Source organism: Hyla sarda, chromosome 2 (genome assembly GCF_029499605.1).
Source record: "Hyla sarda isolate aHylSar1 chromosome 2, aHylSar1.hap1, whole genome shotgun sequence".
NCBI classification, from domain to species: Eukaryota; Metazoa; Chordata; class Amphibia; order Anura; family Hylidae; genus Hyla; species Hyla sarda.
Window position 1 is genome coordinate 487974116 of NC_079190.1, and position 25671 is coordinate 487999786.

Here is a 25671-nt window from a genome sequence, read left to right on the forward strand (position 1 = left end):
TACAGCCTGTGGCTCAGCAGCTGCCTCAAATGAAAACTACAACTCCCAGCATGTTGGACTATGTAGTAGTGTGGTGAGCCACGGGGTGTGAAGGTGAGGTGTATGGGGCAGGTGTTATTAACATCTAAATGTTCGTGACGCCAGGGCGTGGTTTTCCCGGTAACCATACGAATGGTAGCAACGCTTTTCCTAGGTTAGGCAGGGAAATAATAGTCCTAGACCAGGTTAGGGTTAATGGTAGCTTTACTGAGGTAGACAGATGGGAATAGTCTTTACAGCCAGGGCAGGATCCCAGGTAGCCAGTAACACAGAAGGGCCTCGCAGCTTGCTGGGACTTGTAGTGACTTTGACAGACTTTAAGACAGCCACGCTGACTATAATAGACTTGACTTGACTGTAGGTAGTGACAGCAGACAGAGATGACTTGACTTACTGACCTGTGGCTGTAGGTGGCTTGAGGCCTCCAGATGTGCTGGACACTAGATCTGAGAAGTCTGGACTTTACTCTGCCTCAGGATCTAAGAGAGAGATTGTAATGGCTCCCCCTCTTATAAAGGGGGGCTGAGCCAGAAGCCCATAGGTCAAGCTGCAGGTCACCTGGTTAGCTGGTGCTCTCTGGGTAACAAACACATCAGGTGAACACATTATCATGTGACTAACTCCAAGGTCCTTAAGCTCTTAAGGACGTAGGCCATACCTATACGCCCTACGCCCGGCCCTGGTGTTTAAAACGGGGTCACACCATGACCCCGCATCACATCGGGTCGGTCCCGGCTGCTATTCATAGCCGGGACCCTGGGCTAACAGCGCGCGGCACCGATCGTTGTGCCGCGCTGTATTAACCCTTCAGATGCGGCGATCAAAGTTGACCGCCGCGTCTGAAAGTGAAAGTAAACGCTTCCCAGCAGCTCAGTCGGGCTGATCGGGACATCGCGATAAAAAATCGCGATGTCCTGATCAGCTAGGACATGAGCGGAGGTCTCCTTACCTCTCTCTGCCGCGTCCGATCTGGGTTTGATTGCTCCAAGCCTGAGCTACAGGCTTGAGCAATCGAGCCCCTATCTCGCTGATCCATGCAAAGCTATGGCTTTGCAGGGATCAGCATAGGAGATCAGTGTGTGCAGTGTTATAGGTCTCTATGGGAGCTAGAACACTGCAAAAAAAAAGTGAAAAAAAGGTAACAAAGGTCATTTAACCCCTTCCCTAATAAAAGTTTGAATCACCCCCCTTTTCCCATAAAAAAAAAACCTGTGTAAATAAAAATAAATAATGGTATCACTGCGTGCGGAAATGTCCGAACTATAAAAATATATATCGTTAATTAAACCGCATTGTCAATGGCGTACGCGCCAAAAAATTCCAAAGTTCAAAATAGCGTATTTTTGGTCACTTTTTATATCATGAAAAAATTAATAAAAAGCTATCAAAAAGTCTGATCAATACAAAAATGGTACAAATAAAAACTTCAGATCACGTCGCAAAAAATGAGTCCTCATACCGGCCCATACGCGGAAAAATAAAAAAGTTATAGGGGTCAGAAGATGAGAATTTTTAACATATAAATTTTCCTGCATGTAGTTATGATTTTTTCCAAAGTACGACAATATCCAACCTATATAAGTAGGGTATCATTTTAATCGTATGGACCTACAGAATAAAGATAAGGTGTCATTTTTACCGAAATATGCACTGCGTAGAAACGGAAGCCCCCAAAATTTACAAAATGAAATTTTTTCTTCAATTTTGTTGCACAATGAATTTATTTTCAGTTTCGCTGTGGATTTTTTGGTAAAATGACTGATGTCACTGCAAAGTAGAATTGGTGGCGCAAAGAATAATAAGCCATCATATGGAATTTCATGTGCAAAATTGAAAGTGTTATGATTTTTAGAAGGTGATGAGGAAAAAATGAAAATGCAAAAACGGAAAAACCCTGCGTCCTTAAAGGGGTACTCCACCCCTGGCATCTTATCCCCTATCCAAAGGATAGGGAATAAGATGTCAGATCGCCGCGGTCCCGCTGCTGGGGACCCCGGGATCTCCGCTGCGACACCCCGCTATTATTACTGCACAAAGCGAGTTCGCTCTGTGCGTAATGACGCGGGCGATACAGGGGCCGGAGCAGCGTGACGTCATGGCTCCACCCCTCATGACATCATGGCCCGTCCCCTTAATGCAAGTCTATGACAGGGGGCGTGATGACCGCCACGCCCCCTTCCCATAGACTTGGGGGCGGACCGTGACATCACGAGGGGTGGAGCCGTGACGTAACGATGCTCCGGCCCTTGTATTGCCCGTCATTACGTGCAGAGCAATCTGGCTCTGCGCAGTAATGATGGCGGGGTGCCGCAGCAGCGATCCCCGGGGTCCCCAGCAGCGGGACCGCGGCGATCTGACATCTTATCCCCTATCCTTTGGATAGGGGATAAGATGTCTAGGGGCGGAGTACCCCTTTAAGGGGTTAAAGGTCCTTTATACATAACACACATAATACTATACATTATATATAGGACTATGGGGGAGACACTCCAGGAGAGCCCCTAGAACACAGAGGGACTCAACCTGACAGGGCCTAAGTACTGTACGGGACTATATCCCGTACTGGGACATCACAGTAGTATATAGTATAGGTCAGTGTTTCCCAACCAGTGGTGCCTCATGCGTTGGCTGTCCGGGCATGCTGGTAGTTGTAGTTTTGCAACAGCTGGAGGCGCTCTGGTTGGGAAACACTGGTATCGTATATGGTCCAACATTCCAGGAGGAGGAGTGGTTGGATAAATACCGGCCATTGCACTGCCGGTATTTTTTAATATAAAAATACCGGCAGGGTTGCCAAAATACCAGCTGTGTAAAATACCGATAAAAATACAGATAAAAATATATCGTTAATTAAACCGCACGGTCAATGGCGTACGCGCCCAAAAATTCCAAAGTCCAAAATAGCGTATTTTTGGTCACTTTTTATATAATGAAAAAAAGGAATAAAAAGCGATCAAAAAGTCCGATCAACACAAAAACGGTACCGATAAAAACTTCAGAACAAGGCGCAAAAAATGAGTCCTCATACCGGCCCATACGCGGAAAAATGTGGCCTCCGACTGAATATAAGTGATATATTCGAAGCAATAACATAAGAACAGTAGAAGATCTTATATTAATGCGCTCAGTAATCTGTTTCCCTCGCTCGCATGCTTAGGAACAAAGCCCCTTCATTCCCATAATTCCTCTTAAGACATTACAGGATATAGGGGTTTTGTCTCTATAGGGAATGTTTGGCCGCATTCCCACCGGGTTATTAAGTAAAGATTATGAATAGCTGCGAATATTTTTCGAGGCCTAAGACCGAACATGACATAAAGGCCCAACAGAATTCATTTCGGAGTTTTTGCACTTGTGACACTAATCTATTGAACCCCTCACTGCTGGGGGCTAATCTCTACCTCGTAGTGTCGTAGCTTATTAACCCATTAATGCTGAAGGCGCTGAGGAACTCTGCTACATCTAGTTGGAATTCTTATGTTGTGTTTCATTAGTTGCTTCCCCATTCTTCTGCACCCAATACCCCATAATGAGAATGTGATAACAGAATTTTTTAAATCTCTGTGTGGTGAGGGTGTGATGAGGGCAGATGGAATTACCCTAGGGGCAGATGGAATTACCCTAGGGGCAGATGACATGAAATCCTTGTGTTCGTGACGCCAGGGCGTGGTTTATCCTCTTCACCACCCGAAGGAATACCGCTGGATCCTGGGCTAGGCAAGGGGGCATATAATGACTCCAACGCCAAGTTACGGTACAGCGGCAGCTTTACTGAGTCAGACAGGTATAACAGTCTATTCAGCTTGGCTAGACCCACGGAGGTGACCAGTGACTTCAGAGACCTCAGGGCGTGCTGGGACTTATAGTGGACTTGGACAATTTGACGCAAGGCCACGCTGACTTGATACAGAATACTTGACTGACTTGATTCAGACTGACTCAGACTGACTTCACCCCGTTTGTAACTTACCAGGCTTTGACTTGGACCTGGGGGGGGGGGGGGGGGGGGGTAGTGGACCTGTGGATCCGTGGCAGCGCGGTAGACTTTAGGCCTCTTTAGGACACCAGACACTCTCTCCAGACTTGACCTCATTGCAACTCAGCTAAGCAGGAAAAGAGAAAAGAGCTAGCTCCACCCAGGGCTTATACGGGGGAGACTCTGGAGGGGTCCCATAGGTCACCCTGTAGGTCACATGGTCACTGGTACCTTCCCTGATTACAATCACATGACAACAGTACTTAAAGGTATATAACATTTTATGTACAATGCATTACATAACATAGGCACTTGAAGGGATATAAAGGACACAAGTACAGGGGGGCCCAGGGGGGGTCACGGAATGGAGTCTGCCTGACAGGGCAACTATGGTACCGGGGTGCAACTCCTGTACTGGGCCACCACATTTGATAATTCAGTAAAAGGGCAGAACTAAAATATCCATTCCTATAGGGCTCTCCTGCAGGGCTTGCCCTTGGTCGCCTCATGTAAAGTGTCTTTATATAAATGTATAGAAAATATATGTACAGGACCTTAGTGGTCACATGATGTACGGTTGTGATGTAGAAAATGTTCAAGGACCTTAGAGGTCATGTGATGTACCCAGAGTTCACTGAGTTCATAACTTACAGGTTTGCTGACCAATGAGCTTAGTCCAGCCCCTTATTATATAAAAGGGATGTAGTCAATCAATTCACGCTCTTAGTTCCGGATTATCAAGAAGCACAAGCATCTCATCAGCATCAATTCAATTCATCTAGGCCCAAAGCCTAAGAACCTGCAGCCACTAAACCATGAGTTACTCAAAGCTCCATCTATCAAATCCTGTGTGACTACTACCTGCTCAAATATAATTAGTAGCACAGCGGCCTGCATAAAAGCTCATTGCTTCCAAGTCCCAGCAAACCTGTGAGGAACCTGTATCCCGGTTCACTTTTAAAAGACTGTTATGTAAAAGACTGTTTCATAAATTACGCAAGTTAAGTTCTTCAGTTTATTCCTGAAATCTGCTGTGGACATTCCGTTATTTTTCCCTGCCGTTTGTGGGACGGTTAGCGGTGGGAACATTACTATTGAGGAAACCTCACCCTGGCGTCACGACATTCAAGGATACCACCAGACCTTACACTACCACTGCAACACTCCAGTCACCGTTACACACAACTTGCCTACTGAGGAAGGGGTCGTCTCTAAGCACCCTGAAACGCGTCTAGGCTTAAATCTAATCTGAACAGAGCCATATAGGAACGCACTGCCAACACATATTGAAGCCGATATACAACAATCCAAAGAAGTCGCCCACTGCACCTGATCTTCTAATCAGCAGTTCCACCTACCGGACGCACTGCTCGCCTGCTGCCTTCACCACGAGCATCCTGTCTTAATATCCAAGCGAGGATCCGACACGCGAACGAGCGTACATTGCCACCACGGACCCCGCTCAAAGGAGTCTCCTGCCGGAGCCCTACCTCTAACAGGCTCGTGAGGACCATTCCTTTAATTAACCGACGGTAACTTCATAGCAACCGCAGGACTTGCCAACTCCGGCCTGTCGCAGTGCGGGACCAGCAGCTGCGGATACGGTGAGAAACAACCATTTATCCTTGTATAGACTATGGGCAGCCTAGTATAACCAGCACAGAGATCAAATTCATATATAACATCCAACAGTTTCTTCCGGATGTTCGGCATTTGCTAACAATCAATATTGCTAAATTATTGTCATTGCTTTATTAATTTATTTTTCTTTATTTTGCCCAAGGGCAAAGAATTGTAACATACATGTAATATTGCTCTGATCTTATGTTTTATGTATATGGGTTATTTATATCTATAATTGTATTTTATAAATATTTATACATTTTTAAAGCCAACTGTTTCCAAAAAATTTTCATTGTGTACCCACTAGGGTAATATCCTTGAGGTGTGGTTAATTTTTGCATCTATTATTTATTACTTTTGATCGATGGGGATCGATCTTTTAGCCGCATTAAACCTCGGTTATTTAGTTGTGAGCTGCACATATTCCTTTTCTTGTTTCTAATTTAGAAAGCTGTTAAATTTTCTGGAGCCATTTGAGATATATATATATATATATATATATATATATATATATCTATATATATATACAGTGGGGATCAAAGGTTTGGGCACCCCAGGTAAACATTTGTATTAATGTGCATAAAGAAGCCAAGGAAAGAAAAGATGGAAAAATCTCCAAAAGGCATCAAATTACAGATTAGACATTCTTATAATATGTCAACAAAAGTTAGATTTTATTTCCATCATTTACCCTTTCAAAATAACAGAAAACAAAAAAAATGGCATCTGCAAAAGTTTGGGCACTCTGCAGAATTGATAGCATGCACTGCCCCCTTTGCCTGAGACCTGCCAGTGTCATGGATTATTCTCAATCATCATCTGGGAAGACCAGGCGATGTCAATCTCAAAGGTTTTAAATGCCCAGATTCATCTGACCTTGCCCCAACAATCAGCACCATGGGTTCTTCTAAGCAGTTGTCTAGAAATCTGAAACTGAAAATAGTTGACGCTCACAAAGCTGGAGAAGGCTATAAGAAGATAGCAAAATGTTTTCAGATGTCAATATCCTCAGTTCGGAATGTAATTAAGAAATGGCAGTCATCAGGAACAGTGGAAGTTAAAGCAAGATCTGGAAGACCAAGAAAAATATCAGACAGAACAGCTCGTAGGATTGTGAGAAAAACAATTCAAAACCCACGTGTGACTGCACAATCCCTCCAGAAAGATCTGGCAGACACTGGAGTTGTGGTACACTATTCCACTATAAAGAGATACTTGTACAAAAATGGTCTTCATGAAAGAGTCATCAGAAGAAAACCTCTTCTACGTCCTCACCACAAAAATCAGCGTTTGAACTTTGCAAATGAACATATAGACAAGCCTGATGCATTTTGGAAACAAGTTCTGTGTACCGATGAGGTTAAAATTAAACTTTTTGGCCGGAATGAGCAAAGGTACGTTTGGAGAAGAAGGGGAACAGAATTTAATGAAAAGAACCTCTGTCCAAATGTTAAGCATGAGGGTGGATCAATCATGTGTTGGGGTTGTATTGCAGCCAGTGGCACAGGGAACATCTCACGAGTAGAAGGAAAAATGGATTCAATAAAATTTCTGCAAATTTTGGATGCTAACTTGATGCCATCTGTGAAAAAGCTGAAGTTAAAGATGGGATGGCTTCTACAAATGGATAATGATCCTAAACACACCTCGAAATCCACGGGGATTACATCAAGAGGCGTAAACTGTAGGTTTTGCCATGGCCTTCACAATCTCCTGACCTCAACATAATTGAAAATCTATGTATAGACCTTAAAAGAGCAGTGCGTGACAGACAGCCCAGAAATCTCAAAGAACTGGAAGACTTTTGTAAGGAAGAATGGGCAAAGATACCTCAAACAAGAATTGAAAGACTCTTGGCTGCTACAAAAAGCGTTTACAAGCTGTGATACTTGCCAAAGGGGGCAGTACAAGATATTAATTCTGCAGGGTGCCCAAACTTTTGCAGACGCCATTTTTTTGTTTTCTGTTATTTTGAAAGTGTAAATAATGGAAATAAAATCTAACTTTTGTTGACATATTATAAGAATGTCTAATCTGTAATTTGATGCCTTTTGGAGATTTTTCCATCTTTCCTTGGCTTCTTTATGCACATTAATACAAATTATTACCTGGGGTGCCCAAACATTTGATCCCCACTGTATGTGTTCATAGAAGCTGTACACACACACAAAAAAAATGAAATAAAAAAAAAAATAAAACAGATTAGCATTTTTTATTTAGAGGGAATATCATGTTCAGCATGGCATATCCACTCTTAATACTCACTCACCTGGGGTCTGTCCATGTGGTAGATTTCTCTATACGTTCTGTACTGCGATGGTGATTTTCAAGGAAAATCGAAAATAAATATTGAATTCTGTATGTTTTATCATGTAAGCTGTCACGGTCTTGTCATACTTGTTCCGATCACTAGATGGTAGAATACTAACAAGTAATGGTGATGCTGCCAGTGCACAGGGTATGGCATATACTAGTAAAGGATCACATCCAGGAATGGTTCTCATTGATTTAATTTAGTTTTTTCCCCCCCCCCAAATTCAAACAATGATTAGGGCCAAAATATAGTAATATCTGTCACGAACTGGTATGGATAGAGGCATAACTTGGGGCTCTTGGCATGCTGGGAGTTGTAGTTTTGCAACAGCTGGTTAGGAAATAGTGCCCTACAGAATATACTGGGTACAATAAATGTCTGCGATATTATCTGCAATATTACGTACCTGTTCTTGACTCCTCGCCATCTACCTGTTATAAAGTTATAGTCCGTCTCTCCTCTCTATAGTTAAAGGGGTATTCCAGGAAAAAACTATATATATATATATATATATATATATATATATATATATGTATATATATGTAGATATATATATATATATATATATATATATATATATATATATACTGTCTCCAGAAAGTTAAACAGATTTGTAAATTACTTCTATTAAAAAATCTTAATTCTTCCAATGTTTATCAGCTGCTGAAGTTGAGTTGTTCTTTTCTGTCTGGCAACAGTGCTCTCTGCTGACATCTCTGCTTGTCTCGGGAACTGCACAGAGACAAAGAGGTTTGCTATGGGGGTTTGCTTCTACTCTGGACAGTTCCCGAGACATGTGTCATCAAAGAGCACTTAGACAGAAAAGAACAACTCAACTTCAGCAGCTCATAAGTACTGAAAGGATTAAGATTTTTTTTTTTATAGAAGTAATTTACAAATCTGTTTAAATTTCTGGAGCCAGTTGATATATATATATATATGTGGTGAGGAACTGTGTGGAAAGCCTTGTGGGGTGTAGGTTAGTTCGGGTGTTGCTGTTCTAGATACTGAAAGGGCGCTGTTAACCCTTGTTACTCGTGACGCCAGGGTGAGGGTTAAAACTCTGTAGTGATGCTGGGCCTATCGCCACCCTTCCCAAGAGCGATAGGTGAGTGTGAAATAAATAGATTGTCCACAGCAGTGCTGAACTTAAAACTTGTGGAATCTTTACTGAAGATTTTCTGTATTTGCAATTACGGTAACAGTCCAGATAACAGAGTCTATTGAAACAGCACAGCAGTGATTGACAGATGCTTAGGACCGGAAAGTTCCCTTTAGCTTTAGAGGATTGTATTTGCATAGATCCGCCGGATTTAGGGGTTTGATTAGGTCCGGAGATCTTGCTGAGGTAGCAGGGAATTGTAAGAACTATCCGTCTCTAGCGCAGGCCTAGGCCGCAAGGTTTAGGCCTAGTAATTTGTCTTGTAAGCTGCGGAGGTCCTACCTCATCCAGAGTCAGCAACCCAAGAGAGAGATCAAGATGGCGCAGCTCCCTTATATGGGCAGGGGCTGGCTGTTTTGGATTGGTCCAATCAGCTGTCACTCACCGTTACAATGCATTGTGGGTGATCACATATCTTGAGAACCACCAAAGGTCCTTCAGCAAACCATAGAGTTCTGAACCAAGTCACATGACCCGCAGATCCTGCAACACAAACAAGGTAGGAATCTTTAATAGACATATTTACATATTTATTTACATAAATATTAACTAAATAAGGGGTGACGAGGGGCTAGCTAAGGTAGAGGACCCCAACTGTTCCTAGAGACTCTTTTCTTTGGGGACCTCACCACAAGGTAACGTATGAAATACGGTATCGGGACACCCCATATATATATATATATATATATAAGTATTTTTTTCCTGGAGAACCCCTTTAATCTCAGGCATCGGGTTCTGGTTTGCTCCCTCACCCTACAAGGGTGTAAGAACCTACAGCAGGGCATTCTGGGAGTTGTAGTTCTGCAACAGCTGGAGAGCCACAGGTTGGAGACCACTTCCCTACAGCAGTGTTTCCCGACCGGTATGCCTCCAGCACTAGCAAAACTACAACTCCCAGCATGCCCGGAAAGCCAACGGCTTTCCGGGCATGCTGGGAGTTGTAGTTTTGCAACAGCAGGTTGGGAAACGCTGCCCTACAGAGTACAATCTGCGATATGGTGTTTTTAACCCCTCGCCACCTGCCCGTTATAAAGAGGTAGCCCGCCTCTCCTTTCTATAGTAACCTCAGTTCCAGGACCGTGTGGAAAATTACCAAGAAACCCTCGGCCTTGTGCGTTGGTGAAATTTACTGTTGCCAGGACAATGGGATACAAATGAGGGAAACGCGTGGTTCCCAGGGACCTGTCCTCGGAGCTGTAAATCGTGCCGCACAATGCTGATAAACGTATCCATGGCTCCTTACAGCAGGGTCACTTGTTCCTTGCCGTCCCAGGCACGTCCTGTGTTTGTTGTGGATCCGCTCCAGGAGCGTTAACTTGTCCCATTTTTGTTACAATGTGTCGCAGCATTAACGTATCGGAATTCTTTACTTTCTGTATTAGCAGGCATATCTTTTATATATGGCGGCGTCACGGCGGGACACATGCGGGGAGATTTATCAAAACCTGTGCAGAGTGGAACTGTTGCCCATAGCAACCAATCAGTTCCCTGCTTTCGTTTTCAAAAAGGCCTGTGGAAAATGAAAGTAGCGATCTCATTGGTTGCTATGGGCAACTGGTCATCTTTTTCTCTGCGCAGGACTTGATAAATCTCCCCCCATAGTGAGTACATGTAAAGGTGGCCATCTAGTTTTACTGATTTAATACCTCTTCCAATTCTCCCTTATACATGCACGCTCGGGTAGGCTGAGTATGTGCGCTATTTTAGGAATGGATTTTGTTGGTTGTTGGACATCATCCTCTGCATTCTTGAAACTGAATTAGTAGGCTGCATTGCATGATGGTACTACTGTGTTAGGCTGGGTTCACACCGCGTTTTTCAAATACGATTTTCCGCTAAAAACCGTATGGCAAAAACCGTATACAACCGTATGACTCCAAATACGTTTTTTCCCCGTATACGGTTCCAAAACGTATGTACGGTTCTATCCGTTTGCATTCGTTTTTGCCAACGGTTTTGCTACTTTGTTGGAATTAGTTTTCAAGCAATTTAATAAAGTTACTATTGTTCTATTGAAATTCCTTCTGCGCATGTGTCAACTCCAAAAACGGATTAGAAAAACAGCGTGCAACCGTATTCTGGAATTCTGTGTACGGTTCTCATAGACAACAATGTTAAAAGAACCGCATACGGCTCGCATACGGTTTTCCAACCGGAGGCAAAAACGTGGTCGTTTTTGCCTACGGTTGAAAAATCGGCAAAACCGTATCCGAGACAAAAACGGATGCAACCGTACACAACACTTGGAATACGGTTTACAATGCATTTTCTATGCATACGGTTTCGGATATGGTCGTATTAGTTTTTTTGCAGAAAACCGTAAATGGTTACCGTATTTGAAAATCGTACTGTGAACCCAGCCTTATAAAGATTTCTATACCTATGAACTTTGTTGTATTCTGCTGCCACCTACTGGCGAATGTTGTAAGCTGTGAGTAGAAGGGTCCCATTGCACTACACTGTTCCATTCAGGTATATGTTGTAGGTTCTGGAAGTTGGGAAGGGTCGGCCTGTCATAGCCTCACTTTCCTTTGGCTGTCCGGGTATGATGGGAGTTGTAGTTTTGCAACAGCTGGAGGCACACTGGTTGGGAAACACTGCCTTAGCGAGAGGAAGTGGAGTGTGAAGGTGAGAGGAGTGCCCTATCTCCTCTCTCTTCTGAAGATCTATACCCTGGGAGAGTCTGAAGCACAGGGCTCCAGGATGTATTGATCCTGGTGATCGCGGCACAGTCCACTCTGAGGAAGAAAGAGATAGAGAAAAAGATGAGAAACAAGACAGACATTGGTATCAAGTCCTACCAGTGCCCAATTTTTGCACTAGGCCCTATTGGGGCATCACGCCAGGCCTATTATCCTCTGTTACTTCTATGCCAACTGCTATCAGGACTTGCACCCTGCCTTAGGCATTGTAGCACATCATCACTCATGCGTACAGATATAACTGGAATCACTGGGAGTAACCCTTCAGAGGAGAGAGACTTTTGGGCTTAAAAGGGTACTCCAATGGCCATTTAGTTCCGAATGCTGTGTGTGGGCTGCGGGGGTCGGCCACGCCCCTCGTGATGTCAGGTCACACCCCTCAATGCAAGTCTATGGGAGGGGGCGTGGCAACCACCACGCCCCCTCCCATAGACTTGCATTGAGGGGGTGTGGCCTGGCATCAATAAGGGCGTGACCGACCCCCGCAGCACACACAGAGTGTTCGGAACTAAATGTTCTGAACGTTGGCCAGTGGAGTGCCCCTTTAAAGCATTATTTTTATTATTTTTGAAATTTTTTTTAACTAATCTTATTGACATTTTCTGAAGAAATATACATAAAACAAATAGAAAGTAATAATTAAAAAAATATATATATTTTTTAACATATCATGCAGACAAGTCAAAAGATTCGATCAGCCAGGTTCTCAGTTCTTCAGATATAGCTGGGGGGATGCGTGCGGCAATGCGCTTTACTCCTTGGCTCAGCACATTATTGTCTATGGTGTCCATCTCCTGCATGGAACACCAAACCAGGGAGTGAAGCACGCTGTTACCAGGCTGTGTCTAGTGATTGGTCGGGATCTCAATGCTGAGACCCTGACCAATCTAAGCAAATGGGTCTAACATGTCTAGCAGCTTGCTCTTGATCCATGTGCGCCACTTTACAACCATTGGTGTGATGCACGGTGGGGCACAATGGATGCATCTCTTCCTATCACCCTGTATAAGTTCTTCTTTCATTTCTGCAAAATTGTGAAGAATTTATACAACAAAGCAGTGAGGTCCGAAAACGAAATGATGTAATAATGGGGGGAAAGTCTAATTTTCATTTTACTTACTTTGTATAATGTGGTTCCAGTTGTGGTTCCATAGTTTAACTCTCTATTTGTTTTTCAGGCTGGAAGTGATGGGGAAAGTATTGGGAACTGTCCGTTTTCTCAGCGTTTATTTATGATCCTGTGGCTGAAAGGCGTCATCTTTAGCGTCACCACGGTGGATCTGAAGAGGTGATTTCAAAGTTATTATTGGTCATTTCATATGTAGAGCTTTACCTACCAGAGCTAGATCCAGGGTGGAAACTATAAGGCAGGGTCAGAGGCAAACCTAGTGCTCCTTGCGCCATTGGCCAGCTGTTGCATCAGCTTGCTAGGTAGTTAGGTAGCCAGGTAGGTATCCAGTTAGCCAGGTAGGTACATAGGTAGCAAGGTAGGTATCCAGGTAGGTAGATAGGTAGCTAGCTAGCAAAGTAGGTAGCCAGGTAGGTAGTTAAAAAGGTAGCCAGGTAGGTAGGTAAATAGGTATCTAGGTAGAGGTAGCTAAGTAGCTAAAAGGGTAAGTAGGTATTTAGGTATGTAGCCAGGTAGCCAAGTAACTATGTAAGTAGGTAGTCAGCTCCTTCCCCGATACACCCCCCCCCCCCCCAATGCAAGGATTGATAAAAAAAAAATACTCCTGTGCCTTACACTGACAGGCAGCTTTCAGCTGTATGCACATGTACACCTGGGGATTCTGGACAAGTGTCCTGGAACCCCATTAGTACGCAAGGGCCTGTGGCGGGCAGACCCCCTCTCTGTAGGCAGTGCCACTTTGGGGCTTTCACCCCCACTCCCTGGGGCTGGGTTTTCCAAAGCGTAAATACACCACTGAACAGGGTTCACACTAACCTACTATGGACACATATTTACTGTATATACTCACCGCAGGTCCGACAACCAGAACTGACAGCTGTTGGAGTACCAGCCAAGATTCACAGCCATAATCGAGACTTGAAAATAAGTTCACATTAACTTAGTGGGAACCCATCCTAAGAGACTCTACACTTAAAGGGGTACTCCCACCCAAGAAATCTTATCCCCTATCCAAAGGATAGGGGATAAGATGTCTGATCGCAGGGGTCCCGCCGCTGGGGACCCCGCAATGGTGCATGCGGCACCCACCTGTTTCTTGTCCAGAAGCGCTGGAGGGTCTGGGTCGCCACCACGGGAACGGATGTCCGTGACGTCAGGACTCCTCCCCCATGTGACATCACGCCTCGTCCCCTCAATGCAAGTCACGCCCCCTCCCATAGACTTGCATTGAGGGGGCAGGGCGTGATGTCACACAGGGCGGAGTCCTGACGTCAGACTTCCATTCCTGTGGTCACGACCCAGACCCTCTAGCACTTCCGGACAGGTGGGTGCCGCATGCAACATTGCGGGGGTCCCCAGTGGCGGGACCCCCGCGATCAGACATCTTATCCCCTATCCTTTGGAAAGGGGATAAGATGTCTAGGGTGGGAGTACCCCTTTAAAGGGGTATTCCAGTATTAGAAAATTGTATTTAAATAAAACTAGAACCCCAAGATATATATTTTATACATATATAGATATATATATATATATATATATTTGATATATATTTTACTAATATAGTGTTATCGCTAACTGTAATGGCTTGACCTGATAGAAAGTTGTGTAGTCCTCTCATTATCAGTGTGTTGTTGTCTTAGCAGCTCCCGGCTTCGTGATGTCACAACCACGCCCTGAATGCAAGTCTATGGGAGGGGTGTGACAGCCGTCACGCCCCTCCTCTAGCCTTGCACTCAGTGGGTGTGGCTGTGATGTCACGAGGGGGCGTGGCAGCCCCCCCCCCCCCAGCGTGCAAAAAAACAGCGTTCGGAACATTTAGTTCCACGCTGGCCAGTGGAGTACCCCTTGAAGGACGGCCACTTCCAAAGCTCAGCCTGTTCACATCCTCTATTACTTAAAATTAGTCGACCATAACTTCCCTGCAACTTCCACCTGACCCTTGACCAGCCAAACCAACATGTATACAACATGTCATGTATTTTTATTTAGGGAAATGGCACTAAACATGGCAATTCTAGAACTCAGAAGAGGAACCCTCCTCCCCCCCCCCCCCCCCCGCCCGCCCCTGTAGAAGAAACCTCTAGGGAACCATAGCTGACAGAGTGCCCTTCCCTTGAGCTTAAAGGGTTAAAGCCAACCTGTAACTTATCAGGATGAATTTGTTCATGGTACCATATGGCAGTATCAATCGCAATATCAAACAAATAGGAGGTGGTACAAGCATCATTATACAGGTAACGTTTACGTAGAACATTTTACAATAAAGGTTCTTCTATTGAAAGAAAGAGGAAGAGAGAGATAAGACGGGAAGTTACATTTACATTTATTCTTAAACCCCCCAAACCCTCCTCATAGTGAAACACTAGACACCCATACAGTATACTCCTTCTTCTTAAAGGGGTACTCCACTGGAAAACATTATTATTATTTTTTTTTATCAACTGGTGCCAAAAAGATTTGTAAGCAGATTTGTAAATTTCTTCTATTTAAAAATCTTAATCCTTCCGGTACTTATCAGTCACTATATACTCCACAGGAAGTACTTTTCTTTTTGAATTTCCTTCCTTTCTGTCTGACCACAGTGCTCTCTGCTGACACCTCTGTCCATTTAAGGAACTGTCTGGAGCAGGATAGGCTTGCTATGGGGATTTGCTCCTGCTCTGGACAGTTCCTAAAATGGACAGAGGTGCCAGCAGAGAGCACTGTGATCAGACAGAAGGAAAAGAACTTCCTGTGGAGCATAGAGCAGCTGATAAGTACTGGAAGGATTAAGATTTTAAAATAGAAGTCATTTACAAATATGTTTAACTTTCTGGCAGCAGTTGATTTAAACACATTTTTTTTCCATTGGAGTACCCCTTTAAAGCAGAACCACCTATGCCGAAATCTATACCACTATACAGGCAAGACCACAGGGGCTATAGGTCCCCTCTTTGCTTCATGCTCAAATGAAGTCTTGTCTGCAATATGCGGTGTATAACCTATACTTTCCCTACAGGAAACCTGCAGATCTCCATAACCTGGCACCTGGAACAAACCCGCCATTCATGACATTCGACGGCGAGGTGAAAACCGATGTGAATAAAATCGAAGAATTCTTGGAGGAAAAATTAACAGTGCCAAAGTATATTTCATATTATTCCATTTTATTAGCTTTGTTCATTTTGATCATTGAGAAAATTAAAATAGAAACAATAAGGGGTTAAAAGGGTACTAGGGGATGAGATGTCTGATTGTGGGGGTCCCGCAATCCCGCAATCTCGGCTGCAGCCCCCCCTAGACTTCGCTCCCTGCCGGATGACTGGCGATGCGGGGCTGGCGATGCTTGTGACGTCACGGTCACGCCCCCTCAATGCAAGTCTATGGGAGGGGGCGTGACGGACGTCACGCCCCCTCCCATAGACTTGCATTGAGGGGATGTGATTGTGACGTCACGAGCCTCCGGCGCTGCACCCGACTCTCTAAACGAACGCCGGGTGCAGCAGGGAGATCGCGGGGTTCCCCAGTCTTTGGATGGGGGATAAGATGTCTAGGGGCGGATTACTTAAAGGTGTATTCCAGGGAAAAACTTTTTTTTTAAATAAATATATATATATATATATATATATATATATATCTCAACTGGCTCCAAAAAGTTAAACAGATTTGTAAATTACTTCTATTAAAAAATCTTAATCCTTTCAATAATTATCAGCTGCTGAAGTTGAGTTGTTGTTTTCTGTCTGGCAACAGTGCTCTCTGCTGACATCTCTGCTTGTCTCGGGAACTGCACAGAGTAGAAGAGGTTTGCTATGGGAGTTTGCCTCTAAACTGGGCGGTTCCCGAGACAGGTTTCATCAGAGAGCACTTAGACAGAAAAGAACAACTCAACTTCATCAGCTCATAAGTACTGAAAGGATTAAGATTTTTTATTTTTATTTTTTTATTCATCTTTATTTATTTTCCTTATAGAAAACATTTACAAATCTGTTTAACTTTCTGGAGCCTGTTGATATATATATATATAAAAAAGTTTTTTTCCTGGATAACCACTTTAACCCCTTAAGGACCAGGCCATTTTACACCTTAGGACCAGAGCGTTTTTTTTAACATCTGACCACTGTCACTTTAAGCATTAATAACTCTAAGACGCTTTTACCTATCATTCTGATTCCGAGATTGTTTTTTCGTGACATATTCTACTTTATGTTATTGGTAAAATTTTGTCGATACTTACATCGTTTCTTAGTGAAAAATTCCAAAATTTTATGAAAAAATTGAAAATTTTGCATTTTTCTAACTTTGAAGCTCTCTGCTTGTAAGGAAAATGGATATTCCAAATAATTTTTTTTTTATTCACATATACAATATGTCTATTTTATGTTTGCATCATAAAATTTATGAGTTTTTACTTTTGGAAGACACCAGAGGGCTTCAAAGTTCAGCAGCAATTTTCCAATTTTTCACAAAATTTTCAAAATCACAATTTTTCAGGGACCAGTTCAGGTTTGAAGTGGATTTGAAGGGTCGTCATCTTAGAAATACCCCATAAATGACCCCATTATAAAAACTGCACCCCCCAAAGTATTCAAAATGACATTCAGTCAGCGTTTTAACCCTTTAGGTGTTTCACAGAAATAGCAGCAAAGTGAAGGAGAAAATTCACAATCTTCATTTTTTACACTTGCATGTTCTTGTAGACCCAATTTTTGAATTTTTACAAGGGGTAAAAGGAGAAAATGTATACTTATATTTGTAGCCCAATTTCTCTCGAGTAAGCACATACCTCATATGTCTATGTAAATTGTTCGGCGGGCGCAGTAGAGGGCTCAGAAGAGATGGAGCGACGAGGGGATTTTGGAGAGTACGTTTTTCTGAAATGGTTTTTGGGGGGCATGTTGCATTTAGGAAGCCCCTATGGTGCCAGAACAGGAAAAAAATACCCACATGGCATACCATTTTGGAAACTAGACCCCTTGAGGAAAGTAACAAGGAATAAAGTGAGCCTTAATACCCCACAGGTGTTTCACGACTTTTGCATATGTAAAAAAATGTTTACAAAATTTCACTAAAATGTGTGGTTCCCCCCAAATTTCACATTTATGCAAGGGTTAATAGCAGAAAATACCCCCCAAAATTTGTAACCCCATCTCTTCTGAGTATGGAGGTACCCCATAAGTGGACCTGAAGTGCACTACGGGCGAACTACAATGCTCAGAAGAGAAGGAGTCATATTTGGCTTTTTGAGAGCAAATTTTGCTCGGGGGCATGTCGCATTTAGGAAGCCCCTATTGTGCCAGGACAGCAAAAAATACCCACATGGCATACCATTTTGGAAACTAGACCCCTTGAGGAATGTAACAAGGAATAAAGTGAGCCTTAATACCCCACAGGGGTTTCACGACTTTTGCATACGTAAAAAAAAAATATTTTTTTTCACTAAAATGTGTGTTTCCCCCCCAAATTTCACATTTTTGCAAGGGTTAATAGCAGAAAATACCCCCCAAAATTTGTAACCCCATCTCTTCTGAGTATGGAGGTACCCCATAAGTTGACCTGAAGTGCACTATGGGCGAACTACAATGCTCAGAAGAGAAGGAGTCATATTTGGCTTTTGGAGAGCAAATTTTGCTTGGGGGGCATGTCGCATTTAGGAAGCCCCTATGGTGCCAGGACAGCAAAATAACCCCCACATGGCATACCATTTTGGAAACTAGACCCCTTGAGGAACGTAACAAGGGGTACAGTGAGCATTTACTCCCCACTGGTGTCTGTCAGATCTTTGGAACAGGGGGCTGTACAAAATTTTTAATTTGCACAGCCCACTGTTCCAATGATCTGTCAGACACCTGTGGGGTGTAAATTCTCACTGCACCCCTCATTACATTCTGTGAGGGGTGTAGTTTCCCAAATGGGTTCACATGTGGGTTTTTTTTTTTGCGTTTGTCAAAACCGCTGTAACAATCAGCCAGCCCTGTGCAAATCACCTCAAATGTACATGGCGCACTCTCCCTTCTGGGCCTTGTTGTGCGCCCCCAGAGCACTTTGCGCCCACATATGGGGTATCTCCGTAGTCGGGAGAAATTGCATTACAAATTTTGGGGGGCGTTTTTCCCTTTTACCTCTTGTCAAAATGAAAAGTATGGGGCAACACTAGCATGTTAGTGTAAAAAATTATTTCTTTTACACTAACATGCTGGTGTAGACCCCAACTTCACCTTTTCATAAGGGGTGAAAGGAGAAAAAGCCCCCCAAAATTTGTTAGGCAATTTCTCCCGAGTACGGCGATACCCCATATGTGGCCCTAAACTGTTGCCTTGAAATACGACAGGGCTCCGAAGTGAGAGCGCCATGTGCATTTGAGGCCTGAATTAGGGATTTGCATAGGGGTGGACATAGGGGTATTCTACGCCAGTGATTCTCAAATAGGGTGCCTCCAGCTGTTGCAAAACTCCCAGCATGCCTGGACAGTCAACGGCTGTCCGGCAATATTGGGAGTTGTTGTTTTGCAACAGCTGGAGGCTCCATTTTGGAAACAGTGGCGTACCAGACGTTTTTCATTTTTATTGGGGAGGGGAGGGGGGCTGTGTAGGGGTATGTGTATATGTAGTGTTTTTTACTTTTTATTTTATGGTAGTGTAGTGTAGTGTAGTGTTTTTAGGGTACAGTCACATGGGCGGGGGGTTACAGCGAGTTTTAGCTGCCGCGCCAAATTTGCTGCATCGCAAACTTGCAGCCTGATACTCACTGTAAGCCCCCTGCCCATGTGAATGTACCCTGTACATTCACAGGGGGGGCCTCCAGCTGTTGCAAAACTACAACTCCCAGCATGCACAGTCCATCAGTGCATGCTGGTAGTTCTAGTTTTGCAACAGCTGGAGGCACACGGGTTGGGAAACACTGAGTTAGGAAACAGACAATGTTTCCCAACCAGTGTGCTTCCAGTTGTTGCAAAGCCACAACTCCCAAACATTCTCAAGCATGCTGGGAGTAGTAGTTCAGCAACATCTTTAGAGCCAGATGGTGCTGAACTACAACTCCCAGCATGCTTGGAGTTGTAGTTTTGCAACATCTGGAGGACTAGTTTGCAGACCACTAATACAGTGGTTCCCAATCTGTGCCCTTCCAGATGTTGCAAAACTACAACTCCCAGTATGCCAAAACTGTCCAGGCATGCTGGGAGTTGTAGTTCTGCAACATCTGAAGGGCCAGATGTTACAGAACTACAACTCCCAGCATGCCTGGACAGTAAGGGCATGCTGAGGATGTGTAGTTTTGCAACATCTGGAAGGGCACAGTGGTCTCCAAACTGTGGACCTCCAGATGTTGCAAAACTACAACTCCCAGCATGCCCAGACGCCAAGGGCTGTCTGGGCATGCTGGGAGTTGTAGTATACAGGGTCCCATTACAGCAATGCATGTCGCTTTACGGCGACGTGCATTGCTGTAAAGGGCCCGACCGCGGCTGAAGATCCACTCACCTGTCGCCGCCGCCGCCATCTTCCTCGCCGGGATCCGGGTCTTCAGGGACAAGGTAAGTACCGGGACCGGGCCCCAGCACTCCCCCGTCCCCCGACGCATCCTCTGGTCTTCCTCCCGTCCTCTCCGTACTTCACGGGGCCGGGCAGGACGGGAGTAAGTAACCGCCCCCCCTCCTGCGATTGGTCGGTTAACTAACCGAAGAATCACAGGGGATAGGAGGAGGTGGCAGGCTTGCCACCTCGCTCCTAGTCTTCAGCATGGTCCTGGCTGTCTGTGACAGCCGGGATCATGCAAAATTACCGGGCGGTCGGGTCCCAGAGACCCGATCAGCCCGGTATCGCCGCAGATCGCAAGGGCGATTTCCCTTTCGATTTGCGGCGATCGCCGACATGGGGGGCCTACATGGCCCCCTTCGGCATTTGCCCTGGATGCCTGCTGAAGGATTTCAGCAGGCACCCGGTTCCGATCTCTGCCCGGCGAGCGGCTGAGACCGGAAAACGCCATGACGTTGTGGAACGTCATTGGTCCTTAAAGCCCAGGGTGCCATGACGTTCCACAACGTCATTGGTCCTTAAGAGGTTAAGTACACCATAAGGCCAAAAGTATGTGGAACCATAGTCACGTGATGGATGGCCCATTCCAGTGAATGATACCACAGCGGGAAGGTCATTTTACACCCCATACATTTTAGCTCGGCCCTGTGAGTATTTGTGGGCCATTGCTTTATGGCCGGGCTGTTGTTATTTCTGGACGCTTCATCTTCACTATAAGGCCATGTTCACACGGTGGAATTTTTGTGGCAACTTTCAGGTGGACATTCTGCAAACAGCAGACGACGGCAGAACATGCCAGTGCTAGGACCACTCGGAAACGCTCCGTCTCCATAGACAGAATTGCGTTTCTGGGCAGATTTCGCAGGAAGAATTCACGTGCCAATTTTTTACTAGGAGGCTGGATTCAGGATTTTACTGGTGCCGAAATTCCGCCATGTGCCCAGTTCTGCAAATTTAAAGGGGTACTCCGGTGGAAAACGTATTTTCTTTTTAAATCCACTTGTGCCAGAAAGTTAAACAGATTTGTAAATTACTTCTATAAAAAAAAAATCTTAATCCTTCCAGTACTTATTAGCTGCTGAATACTACAGAGGAAATTATTTTCTTTTTGGAACACACAGCTCTCTGCTGACATCACAAGCACAGTGCTCTCTGCTCACATCTCTGTCCATTTTAAGAACTGTCCAGAGTAGGAGAAAATGACTTCTATTAAAAAATATTAACCCTTCCAGTACTTTTTAGCAGCTGTATTCTACAGAGGAAATTTTTTTCTTTTTTAATTTATTTTTTTGTCTTTTCCACAGGGTTCTCTGCTGACACCTGATGCCCATATCGGGAACTGTCCAGAGCAGCATAGGTTTGTAATGGGGATTTTCTCCTGCTCTGGACAGTTCCTGATACGGGAATCAGGTGTCAGCAGAGAGCACTGTGGACAAGACAAAAAAGAAATTCAAAAAGAAAAGAATTTCCTCTGTAGCATACAGCTGCTAAAAAGTACTGGAAGGGTAAAGATTTTTTAATAGAAGTAATTTACAAATCTGTTTAACTTTCTGGCACCAGTTGATTTAAAAAATAAATAAAATAAAAAAACATGTTTTCCACCAGAGTACCCCTTTAAAGAGGTTATCCAGGAGTAGAAAAAAAAAATTCTTCCACCAGAGTACCCCTTTAAAGAGGTTATCCAGGAGTAGAAAAAAAAATTTCTTCCACAAATATCACCACACACCTGTGCTGCATTCAGTTCAATAAAACTGGGCTGCAATACAGCACAAAAACTGGGGACAAAGGGTGGAGCTGTTTTGAGAAGAAATCAGCTCTGTTCTTCTCGTCTCGGATAGCCTTTTTAAAGGGGTACTCCGCTGCTCAGCGTTTGGAAAAAACTGTTCCGAACGCTGGGAGCTTGTGACGTCACAGACCCGCCCCCTCATGATGTCACGTCCCTCCCCCTCAATGCAAGTCTATGGGAGGGGGCGTGACAGTCGTCACGCCCCCTCCCATAGACTTGCATTGAGGGGGCGGGGCGTGACATCATGAGTGGGCAAGGCTATGACGTTACGAGCTCCCGGCGCAGGCTCCAGCGTTCGGAACAGTTTATTCCAAACGCTGAGCAGCGGAGTACCCCTTTAATCCTGTGTTGTTTGCCTTTAGTTATACGTACTGTGAATTTTCTTAGTGTACAGCCCAGTATAGACTATAGCGGTCACTTATACAATTCCTATTTTATTCAAGGTATCCTAAACTTGGACCAAAACACCCAGAATCCAACTCGGCGGGAAATGATGTGTTTGCAAAATTTTCAGCCTACATAAAAAATCCCCGAAGAGATCTAAATGAAAGTAAGTAAGTGACTTGTGGCACACACTGCATTATGGGATATCTGGAATGGTAAATGGGGCAACAGTGGTGTAACATTCTTCCTAATGCAAATCTATGTGGTCTCACCTAGCAGAGGGACTCATGTGCCTCCTCAGGCACCAGAAGCTGTCCTTTTCACATTAATGGGAAATGTGTCTGGGCATGCTCTGTGAACTTTTAAAGAGTTCCTGTCATGATCTTGTTACATGTTATAATCCTCCCAGTTCACTGCCCCCATCATGATAAACCACCCCCTGCCTTTATTTTTTATTATTTTCTAGTTTTCTACCTTGATATTGCTCTGTATTTTCTGCTGGATGGGGCGTTACCCAACATGTGTGACATCATCTGAAGCCATACAGGGGAGAACTTCCTCCCTCACTCTGCTATACACAGCCCAGAGCAGTTCTGTGTGAGATGAGCTATGATTGGCTAAGGCTGCACAACCCCCCCCCCCCCCCACACTCAGCATTTCCTGCTTTTGGACTTCTGCCAGGCCAGCAGGAGTCCAAGGTCTGTGCAAAAGATGAGGGAAAATGTGCTCTGGACAAGTAGGGAGACACCTAGTGGCAGCTTTTTTAAACACAAATAAAACATAGGAAACTTCATTTTTTTTTAAACAAAGTACATTAGAAAGTTTTTTTTATTTACCATAAGAAGTGCAATAGCAAAAATTAGTTTTAATGAGAGTGCCCATTTAAGAGGTCATTCTATGGGCAGGGGGAAGCTGATCTGTGAGCAACAGCTATTGTGTGTATCTCTGTTATCTTTACACTGGTGTGTAGAAAAAACAAAAGAAATCGGAAGAGGGCAGACATGTGCTGGTACCCCAACACTTGTTCAGTGAGTCAGAAGGATGATATAGTTGCCCTAACCTTTGGGTGTAGAGCATGAGAACCCCAACGCTGTAGCCGGGGGGCTGCCTGGATCTTGTCCCATAATGAGAATCTTTCCGGACGGTCTTACAGTAGTTGGGGAAATCCTACCACTACCAGTGTAGGAGAAAAAGAGGATCCCACTTGCGCTCACCCGAGGAGAGGTAATAGTAACCTATACGGACCAAGTAAAATAATAAACGGATTTATTCGGTACAAGCGCTATGGACTACGTGTTTGAAGGGGTCAGGTCCTGTGTATGATGATTAAGGATATATTAATCTCTTTTTTTTTCTTTTTTCCCCCCTGACTGTCAGGTGAGGAGGAGGGGGCTAGGAGGGGAGGGTTATGCTACTGTGGTGTCTTAGGGTGTGAAGGTGAGGTATATGGGACAGATGTTGTAGCCCAGGGGCAGGTGTTATTAACCCCTAAATGTTCGTGATGCCAGGGTGTGGTTTTCCTGGTAAGAATCCGAACGGTAGTACCTCTATCCCAAGTTTAGGCAGGACAATAATAGTACAAGACCAGGTTAGGGTTAACGGTAGCTTTACTGAGGTAGACAGATGGAAATAGTCTTTACAGCTAGGCCAGGATCCCAGAGAGGTGGCCAGTAACACAGAACGACCTTGCAGCTTGCTGGGACTTGTAGTGACTTTGACGGACTTTAGTTCAGCCACGCTGACTATAATAGACTTGACTATAGACTTGACTTGACTGTAGGTAGTGACAGCAGACAGAGATGACTTGACTTACTGACCTGTGGCTGTAGGTAGGCTTGAGGCCTCCAGATGTGCCGGACACTGACCCTGAGACGTCTGGACTTTACTGTGCCTCAGGATCTAAGAGAGAGATTGTAATGGCTGCCCCTCTTATAAAGGGGGCTGAGCCAGAAGCCCATAGGTCAAGCTGCAGGTCACCTGGTTAGCTGGTGCTCTCTGGGTAACAAACACATCATGTGAACACATTATCATGTGACTAACTCAAAGGTCGTTAAAGGTCCTTTATCCATAACACACATAATACTATACAGAATATATATTATTATGGGGGAGACACTGCAGGAGAGCCCCTAGGACGCAGAGGGACTCAACCTGACAGGGCCTAAGGACTTTATCCCGTACTGGGACATCACACTACCATATGATATCGTACTGTAGTTATATTCTTTTTTCGATTGTTAAGAGATTGTTAAGAAATGTACAATAAATTATAGTAGGTGTTTTATTGAATATCAAGCATGTAAATATAACGATGCTGTTTGGATTTGTATATGTTGGAAAAATGTAATATATATATATATATATATATATATATAAATTAAAAAAAACTATGGAGGTATCGCCATGTATTTTCATAATGACTTATCTTCCTGTACAATAGACTGTCGCTTTGTTTTATTAGGTTGTAACATCCTCGTATTCCTTCTATGTAGTAAGATTTATCAGACATCATTCTGTACGTTCTGTTCTTCTTTTAGCTTTGGAGAAGAACCTGCTTAGATCCTTTAGAAAGCTGAATGACTTTCTGAATTCACCGCTGCCTGATGAGATCGATGCCTATTCCACGGAGGAGATCGTCGTCTCCAACAGGAAATTTTTGGATGGGAATCAGTTCACACTAGCAGATTGTAACCTGTTACCCAAATTACACATAATAAAGGTTTGTTCCATAGCAGATAATGTGCTGAAAGCTGATTGGCCGTTATTGACTATGTAACATGGTCCAGGGACGTGCACAGACATTTTGGGGGGGGGGGGGGGGGGGGAAGGGGCTCAAGTAAAAAAAAAAAGCACTTCTCTGTCTTCCAGTCCCTGCCTCTTTTAGTACATGGCAATATCCTGCTGGCCTTAAAGGGTTACTCAACTCCCCAGCGTCCAACATACTGGGAGTTGTAGTTTTGCAACAGCTGGAGGCACCCCTGGTTGGTAAACACTCACCTATACTATATACTACTATACAGTCCAACATGCTGGGAGTTGTAG

At 44.2% G+C, this 25671-nt stretch overlaps 1 protein-coding gene across 7 annotated transcripts in view; it reads left to right on the plus strand.

Moving 5' to 3' along the window:
* Window positions 1-25671, plus strand: part of CLIC6 (chloride intracellular channel 6) — a 49904-nt gene that overhangs the window by 21476 nt on the left and 2757 nt on the right. For 3 of the 7 annotated variants that reach the window (XM_056559578.1, XM_056559579.1, XM_056559582.1), the window contains 4 exons: window positions 12995-13104; window positions 15944-16069; window positions 22689-22795; window positions 25167-25348. In XM_056559578.1, the coding sequence (XP_056415553.1) occupies window positions 12995-13104; window positions 15944-16069; window positions 22689-22795; window positions 25167-25348 (525 nt within the window). Of the gene's footprint in view, window positions 1-5478; window positions 5620-10037; window positions 10151-10691; window positions 10716-10767; window positions 10795-12994; window positions 13105-15943; window positions 16070-22688; window positions 22796-25166; window positions 25349-25671 lie in introns of those variants that run through there. The other 4 variants (XM_056559583.1, XM_056559580.1, XM_056559584.1 and 1 more) reach the window with 4 other exon arrangements.